The sequence below is a fragment of the Hyperoodon ampullatus genome (genome assembly GCF_949752795.1).
Source record: "Hyperoodon ampullatus genome assembly, chromosome: 11".
Lineage (NCBI taxonomy): Eukaryota > Metazoa > Chordata > Mammalia > Artiodactyla > Ziphiidae > Hyperoodon > Hyperoodon ampullatus.
Window position 1 is genome coordinate 94,705,961 of NC_136924.1, and position 9,347 is coordinate 94,715,307.

General features: G+C 44.8%; 1 protein-coding gene across 1 annotated transcript; it reads right to left on the bottom strand.

The window, feature by feature from the left end:
• Positions 1 to 1,652: 1,652 nt before the first annotated feature.
• GABARAPL1 (GABA type A receptor associated protein like 1) lies at positions 1,653 to 8,957 on the bottom strand (the record flags this gene model as incomplete). Its single annotated transcript, XM_079716041.1, has 4 exons — positions 1,653 to 1,748; positions 2,651 to 2,769; positions 3,981 to 4,059; positions 8,868 to 8,957. The coding sequence occupies 4 exons, from the start codon at positions 8,955 to 8,957 to the stop codon at positions 1,683 to 1,685; spliced, it is 354 nt and encodes a 117-aa protein (XP_079572167.1). The 3' UTR covers positions 1,653 to 1,682.
• Positions 8,958 to 9,347: the final 390 nt, after the last annotated feature.

A 9,347-nucleotide genomic window follows, 5' to 3' on the forward strand; every position in this document is an offset into this window, starting at 1 on the left:
GAGTCAGCCAAATCTGCGCGAGGCTTAGACATCTGCATCTTAACAAGCACCCCCCCTCCACCCCCAATCTTCTAACGCAGGCAGTCTTCCACCTTCAGCTCTGAGGAACACGTAAAGCGGTGACAAGGCATTCATCTGAGGAGGAGAAAATCACCCACGTTGCACCGACACCCTGGGCACGCTGCCCCACCTCCATTCACCTTTGGACGGTGACTCCTGGGCAGTGACGGGCAGGGTACACGTCTGGCCGCGCGTGGGCACCCAGCCGACAGCCACCCCTACTCAAAGTTTTCTGCTCGGCGTCCACACGCCGTCCATTCTAAGACTTACTAAATAGAAGCAACATTTCTGAACTCACGGCAGGTTTTTAAGGTATGCAATTCTTTTATTTCCTCGGCCTGACAGCAGAAACTTCATGATACAAGAGCCTGCAGCTCACAGAACTGACACACGGGTTTCCACCACGGGAAGGACCCTTTGCGTTAGCGGAGATGAACTGAAGTGTCATGTCTGAGATGAACTGAAATGTCCCATCTGAGTGCAACTCCTGCTTCCCACTCCCACCCACATCATAACCTCTAAAGTGAAAGCCATCAGAATCAGACAGAATCCCCAGGAACTACTAAAAGTCACCCTCGCAAGTGTTTCTATCGAGCAGCTGTGGTAAGTGAAAACCCAAGGAGGGAAGCAGCTGGCCCTCGCTGGGCATTTCCGTGCGTGTGAGAGTGAAGCACAGCAGCCCGGGAGCAAGAATTCTGGATGAGCGGGAGGTGCGGACACTCCATCGTACCTCACACCTGCCCCTTCCATACGTAACTCAGCTTTGTCCCTATTCATGGAGTGAAGCTTGGGAAATGCCAGACGAGTGGTTTTAGCCTATCTCTGGAAATGGCTGAGGCTCATTCAAGTCCAAGGTAGGTGTGGGGAAAAGGGACACCAAAGAGCAAAGCAGGTTAGACAGAGATGCTCAATACTTTGTCAATTCCAGTTTAACGCTACCGAGACTATCTTCGCAATCCTGACATCCCTCACGCCTGGCCCCTATTTTCCGGCAGAAGGAGAGCTCCATCTAAGTGTCTGGGTCTCAGGTCTACTGCCACCACTGGGGTGGGTACTGTGATGCTTGTGAGATGACAATTGGGATGCGGGAGGAGATGTGGAGATAGGAGAGGTCAGGGGTCACAATGCTTCAATTACAATGGGTCTCTTTTGGTCCCCAGGAATGGTCCACTACCAGTGGTCCTAAAACATTCCCATCCCCTTTCCCTACATGTCTTGTGCAAATGTCCAAAACAGAATCTCTGCCCAGAGAGAAGGAGAGCAGAAAGTTACTGGTGGTCCACGATCTCTGGCCCCAACTCGCCCACCCCGCGATTCTTCTATGGAGATCCCACAAAAGTTAATGCGCAGCAGTGTTGTGAGACTAGAGCATCCTCATTTTTCTATGAAGCCAATCCAACAGCTCTGTCCTGACATGCTTTCTCCCTGGGCCGAGAAAGCAGCAAAAAATATCAATTGAGCATGTGAAAATATGGTGATGGTGTGTGCAGTGTAGTGTTTCCAGATGTCTTCACCTTCTATCTCCTCCACGGGGGGAGCCCTCCCCCTTCTCTCCCCAAGCCCCACACACGCCCCTCCCCCTGCCCCGAGTCCGGGTGCTCCCATCGGCCGGCTTCCGCCACTCACTTCCCGTAGACACTCTCGTCACTATAGGCCACGTACAGAAAATAGTCTTCCTCGTGGTTGTCCTAGGGGAAGAGGTAAGACGACGGTTTAGAAAACATAATCACATTCATTATCCCTCGGATTCAGAGCCTCACACAACTCTGTAAGGTAGGCAGAGGAGGTATCATTAGTCCCCACTGAAAAGAGGATCGAAGAAGCAGCAGAAGTGGCTGGGATTCAACTTGGAACTCTGAGTTCACAAAAACCTTCGTAGAGAACGCCATACACATCAGGGGTACAAACATGACCCCTAAAAGGCTCATTCTGGCAAGGGGAACATAGATACAAGGTAACTATATATACTGGAATAAAAACTAATAGGGAATGTATGCTGTGGAATAAAAATGAGAGGGTATTAGAAAAGTTTGTGCAAGTCACTAATGGGACACAAAAAGAAGGCAGTATTGTGTGAAACCCTTTAAGGAATAATAATGCAGTAACAACCTTAGGTGATACAGCATGATAAAGTCCTTTATTCTAGTTTTCTCATCAGATTCTGACAGTTTACCAATTAAACCAAATAAAAACACTCAAGTTATTCCCTCCAACTGAGTGTATCTGTGAAGACAAATGAATCCATTTAAAGACTGCCTTAATTTTAAATTTCATTTTATCTGGAATTTGTGCAGTCAGAAACCACTTCCTGCTGTTTCAATAAAGACGATCCAATGTTAAAACACTATAGCAAGGCAAGACTAAAAAGAGAATTCAAAGGGACTGAATCTAGTGGGCTGCTCATTCCCTAAGGGACAAGTGGCATCTGATCTCCCAGAGCCTGACACGGCCATGTGAAAGGAACCTGAAAGACAACGCCTCCTGCCCCACTTCCCAGGTATGTTGGTAACACACCTGGGATGTTGATAACACACCTGGGACAAAAGCTAGAGAAGGCCAGACTGCACAGTATTGTCACCAGGACCATTACCTCATACAGCTGGCCCATGGTCGCGCTAGTGGGAGGGATGGTGTTGTTGACAAAGAAGAATAAGGCGTCTTCGGGTCTCAGGTGGATCCTCTTCCGGATTAAGAAGTAGAACTGGCCAACTGGATGAAGGAAGGTTTTAGAAAAGGAAGGAAAGGCGGAAGAAAATGAGAGGTTAGCAGAATGGTAAGATCCAGAAAAATATCCTACTGCACCTGTTTCCAAAAGTACCAGACTTACGTATCACCTGAGCAGAGCCCAATACCGTCCTACAGCTTTAGAAATAAAAAGTGATACTCAAAGAAGCCTGCATATTTCTTGACATGCCATTGAGGAGTTTAATTCCTCAACCCTTCCTGACTTTACTCAATTTCAGACCTAATTTTAGCATATCCACTCAAAGCCTGTGGACACCTTTGAGGGAATACAATGTGTCTCCAGACTGAAACACTCCCATCACTATCTAAACTTGATTTGAAACACACTTCCAGGGAATTCCCTGGCAGTCCAGTGGTTAGGACTCTGGCGCTTTCACTGCCAGGGCCCGGGTTTGATCCCTGGTCGGGGAAATAAGATCCTGCAAGCCACGTGGTGCAGCCAAAAAGAAGAAGAAAAAAACAAAAAGGAAGAAAGAAACACACTTCCCACACTCCCACCTTCCCGTCACCTTGTGACGGGAAGCGGTCTAATAGACTGCAGTAATCTCAGCACAATTAGGCATCCCAATGTTGGGGCAATAAGTGGGGTTCGATGCATTACCCTTCACTGAGCACACTGAAAGATTTCTAGAAGGCTGATATGCAAACCTAATAACTCTGGAGCAAACACATCTACAAAATCTTTCCAAGTGTCTCCTGATGCGGTGGTTACTCCATTAAGAATCAACGTGAAGAATGAATATATCCTATCCAAACAGTATCTACAAGATGTATTAACAAAAATCTGTAGCTTGAGACAAGGTATTCAGCTGAGAATCTCTAAAATGTGATCCTCCCAAGAAACTAGTCTGGTTTTCCTTTTGGAGTAAATTGGTATCACAATAACAAAGCTGAATTTTAAGCGGTTTAAATAATGGACGTCGGATCTTTCCTTTCAAGCTTTCGTACTTTGCTGCATCTAAATCAAACAAAGCACTATCATGGGAAATGATTAAGGAAATTGGTGATGGGAAAGAACTATGACATCACCGATTCTGAATCACCTAACTCTCAGGAGAATCCCACTCACTCTCTTCAATTCTACTTCCTCTCAATCCCACAATCGCATGCACACAGGAAGGACTGGGAATGCTTTCCCATGGGAGGAAGTTGTCAGGGGAGGGAAGGAGCATTACCAGTGAGGTCAGAGGGCACTAGGTACTTCCTCTTGTCCAGATCAGGTACCCTGGCCTTGGGAGCCTTCTCCACGATCACCTGGGAGGAGAAGTAGAGAGTGGGGATAAAAACTTCAGAATCCAAAGTAGTATCTTCCCCTCTACATCCTACAGTCGCCCTATCTGAAGTGAGTTTGTCTAGGGCCAATAAAGCTTTTCCATTTCTTATTCCCCCTTACCCCTTACAAAATGTATAGGGAAATGGACTTTCTTAATAATGTTCTAGTTTTATTACTGCAATAACAAGAGGATGAGGAGGGCATGTTATGAAAAGTAAAGATTTTAAAACCTTGATTTTAATTACGAATTACCTGTAAGGTATACTATAGGATATATACTTTCTGGTATTTAGTTAAAGCACCAAGAAGATTGTCTGAATTTTCTCAGATGGTCCTGAGTACCTATTAGTTTTATGCTTTCTTATAAATGCTACTTATTAAAGGTACAGATAATGTGGTTCAAATTTTATACTTTGTCAAAATTTTTGAGAACGACTGCAAAAAATATATTTAAGACACTATTCACTGAAAAGAAAATTAAGTATTAAAACAGTTCTTATATTCTTTAGTATGATGTCAGTACAATAACTAACCCATTAGTCAATACTGATTATCTGTTAGGATTTTAAGAGATTTTCAATGTCTACATTAAATATTTCAATAATATTTCAAGTTTTAGAAAGATCATATATGTCTGTAATGAAAAGAAAAAAGATATGTAAAATTTAAAGACTCTTTATACATGAAGATTTATAAAATAGAAAATATCTTATAAATAAATTTTTAATATTAATTTAAATATACTTAAATGTAAATATTATACAAATATATTTACTATTTATATATTATATGTGATATATTTAATTTAATTTAAAAATATTTAGGGCTTCCCTGGTGGCGCAGTGGTTGAGAGTCCACCTGCCGATGCAGGGGACACGGGTTCATGCCCCGGTCTGGGAAGATCCCACATGCCGCAGAGCGGCTAGGCCCGTGAGCCATGGCCACTGAGCCTGCGCGTCCGGAGCCTGTGCTCTGCAAGGGGAGAGGCCACAACAGTGAGAGGCCCGCCTACCGCAAAAAAAATAAAAAATAAAATAAAAAATAAAAAATAAATATTTAAAATCTATTGTAAAACCATCAGCTTTAGATTTTTAGTTTAGAAAATATAATCACTCTAGGCAGAAGATATGGGAAGCACAGAAAATTTAAAGAAATAGAAATATACACTGGACAAGTATCCCTAGTAGCTGTGTGACCTTCAACAGGTCACTTAACCTCTCTGAGCTTCAGCATTCCAACAAGTAAAAGGAAGACGATAACTTTCAAACACATCTTTTACAGAGGCATGTAACTGATACAATGAACTTGAATAATCCATAAAATTTTAAGTGAAGAGGCTTTGTAAATTATAAAGATCTAAACATAAGGATTGATTTGGAGAAATCTGAAGCTTTTAAATTTAAGGAGAGAGAATAACAAGTGAAAAACCTACTTATTTTTGCACAGAAAAAGAATCCTGCACCTGGAAGACCAGAAGGACATGATCACACTTAACAATAAAAATAAATCCAGTTGCAAAATAAATGAGTCACAGGTACAAAATGTATAGTGTGAGGAATATAATAATAACTAAGTAATATGGTGACATACCATAACTAACTAGACTTATCACGGTGATCATTTTGAAATGTATAGAAAAAATCACTACGTTGTGTAACAGGAATTAACATAGTGTTGTAGGTCAATTACACTTTGAGAGTAAATCCTAAGAGTTCTCATCACACACACAAAAATTTTTTTCTACTTCTTTAATTTTGTATTTGTGTATGAGATTATGGATATTCACTCAACTTACTGTGATCATCATTCCATGAGGTATGTAAGTCAAATCATTATGCTGCACACTTTAAACTTATACAGTGCCATATGTCAGTTATATCTCCGTAAAACCGGAAGAAAAAATAAATAAATAAAAATCAAAACTGCAGCAGTGATATGTGAGTCAGAAATTAAAAGAAAAAGTAGGAAGAGCACAGGAAGAGACCAGTGATGGCACAACAACGAGGATGGACAGGAGGCCGCAGGCACATAAAATCAAAGGGAAGGAGGCTGCCTTGTGTCACGCAGGAACTCTGAGACGACGTAGCAGCTCCAGCCCGGATTAACAAGACATGGAAACCACGTGAAGGGAGCAGAAAAAGAGAGCGACAAAGCTAAGTGCAACTGTGACATCGGGAGGAGAGGGTTGGATGTGGAGGAAAAGGAGGGGAGAAGGAATCATTAAGGCCTTCGCTTTACCAGAAAATATTCAAGTTCCCAGGAACCCTTCACTTACAGTGGGCCCTGGGCCTAGATGCTTTGCCTGTTTGGGTCTCAGTTTTTCTCCTCTGTGAAATGTGACTAATACTCCATGGGGCTGCTCATGAATTTCAAAAAATAGGCAATCTCTTCCTAACAGTTTCCTGCTATGTTGCAGGTTTTCAATACACTGTAGCTAGAAAGGTAACTTCAAAATCCCATGAAAGTCTGTCTCAAGGCCCAAGCACGCCTATTCTTTTGGGTGGCAGCTACAGATGAGCTCAGGCTACACTCAAGTCACATAAGCAGTAAGGGTACGTGACTGCTTTAATTACACCAATGGTCTAGGGGGAAAGGGCTTTAGAAATTATTTAGTCTAACCCTCTTCTCCGTAAACACAACACTTGAGCACAGCAAGATTCAGGGTTCTGCCCAGAACTTGCACCAAATCTCAGGATTCAGAGGGTAGAGAACCTTTTGCATCACTAGAAAGAAGGCCACAGGCTGAGCACCTAAGGAGCAGCTAGGAGGCTGACCACTGGTTAAAACCTAACTGGAGGAATCATGAGATCTAAGTGAGAGTCATAATGGCTTACAAACTATCACAGAAGTAAAACACTTAACACCAAACAATGAGCAGAACAAAAATAGGGGGGATTAGCTGAAATATTCTGGGTGAATGCATGTAAATGATTGAAATGGAAAAGACTGTTTTGAGCAAATGTATGAGAATTTTAACTAGTTGTAGGAACAGGTACAATTCTGAGTTTGTGACTTATGCGGTGCTTACTGGAACAGAGCCTCCTACTTAGCGTTCTGAATAAACGGTAGTCATTTTGCTGACTGGGATGCCGTCCTGGCATCCTACTACCATCTGTGAACTCTTGAAGGCAGCAGCAGTTGACTTCTCTATTTCCAATACCTAACAGTGCGAGGCACACACTGCACACTTAAATAATTCTGTTGAACAGAATTGCATTAGAGATTGAGAAACAATATGACACGGAGGGCCCAACAGCCAGGGTCAGAATCCCAGCTCTGCCACACGGCAGCCAGGTGAGACCTTTCAGGAAGTTACTTCAGTTCTCTGTGCCCCAGATCTTGCGTCTGTAGAATGGGATTATAACGGTGTGAGAACTAAGTGAATGAATATAGACAGGGCACTGAGAATACTCCCAGGTACATGGTAAGGTATCAATCAAAGTTAGTTGTCACTTTCAAATATTACTATAAGAGAGTAGGAATGGGTATCACCAAGATTTGGGGGAAACTGTTAAAGCAGTCATGCAAGGTCCACAGACCAAGAAGGCAATTTGTCACGAATCCGTCAGTGGGTAATAGGGCTAGCTCTCCTTTTGAGCTGAAAACCCTTTTGTATGTAATTCCTGGGGAATGGAACAGCCCTAATATCTCCTCTACCCTTATAGGAAAAGGACTGCAAGAGGTTTATACGGCCCACGTCGCTTCTGGCAGCTGTAAGAACATCAAAGTTAGACGACGTTTGGAAAGGAATTCAAGAGTACCTCTCACCATCAGATAATGGCAATTCATTTACCTGCAAATTATCTGTAATATTTATCCGAATGTCCCTGCCCGAAGATAAAGAGCACAATCTTAGGGTCTCTAGTCCCCCATCGCCAAAGCTCAGCGACTGTTCCCTCCACCACACTTTAAACACTTCTGCCTTCCCATCCGGCTGCGTAGCCCACAGCAGAGAAAAACCAGGCAGGAGGCGGGGGAGGGGGAGAGGGGGAAAGCGCCCGGATGCAGCAAGATACCTTACTATTTCTTCCCTCCTCACTGCCTGCACTAGTTTTACATTACGTACGCCAGAGTCCAAAAACCCGAGAGAAAAAAGGTCTCAGTCCTTCCTTATTGTGTCCAGGTACAATGCGTTCAGAATAAATACCGGAGGAAGGCTGGCTGCAGCCCCACACGCCCCGGAGCCAGGAATGATGAGGCAACCCGGCTGCTGCGCGGAGAACGTGACCTTGTTTTCTGGGCCAGGCCTGTCTTGGAGCGCCCCCCATCCCCCCACGCCCGCTCCCTAACCCTCAAGAGACAAAAATAAAGGATCCACTGGCTTCCGAACATTTCCCTCCCAAACCCAAGGCTATAAGGGCCAAAGTCAACTTGATGAACGGAGACCCACCTAAGGAGAAAACTGATGGGAGCAAATCCACCGCATCTGTTATTCCCAGAACAATTTCCAGGCAGTCTTAAAGGCAGCAAATGGGTAGTCCCAACCTAATCATTCTCGCACAAAAAGGGCCACATTTTGAGTACATCCCAGCTCACACAGCCTCTGAATACTGCTGAGTCACTCAAACGTAGGCTCCGCTCTAAAACTGCGGTCACCTCCAAAGATGGGGACGGGCCCTGGGGATACGGGTTTTAAAGGGTCCGCAGTGCGAACGTTCCTTCCACTGGCTCTCTCCACAGTGACGGGCGTCCAGGTTAAGTACTTTTAGGGACCACCTTTCTGTGCCTCTGGCAGCCATCACGACTCCGCCGCCCCACCCCTCATTCCCCCCTCCCCTTCCACACTCACAGGGACCCGGTCCGGATATTTCTTCCGGATCTTTTCTCCTTCCTTTTTCCGATACTCAAAGGGATGGTCCTCCTTATACTGGAACTTCATGATGGACCGCAGGGTTTCTAAGATCCCCGGACGGGGCCTGCCTCCCTCGCCGACGAAGGCGTCTCTCCCGTCTTGATTCCCTCGGAACAAATCGCAATGTGCCTCAGACCCGCCTCAGAAAGGCCAGCCCCCGTCGCAATGCGGCTCTGCAGAGCTTTCAGAAGGGGTCTCGGGGCCCCCGATCCAGAAGCACGGGAGGGCCAGGTAAAGAAATCCTGGAGGCTTTTCCCGAGACTCGGGAGCACAAAAACAACACGGTGGCGCGTTGGTCCTGTGATGTCACGAAGCCCCGCCCCCGGCCCGCCCCCCGCGATCCGTGGTCCGCGGGATGGGGGTGGGCAGGAGCTCTGTCCATTTCGGTGTTTTCTCCTTCCATCTAAACTTTCCCTG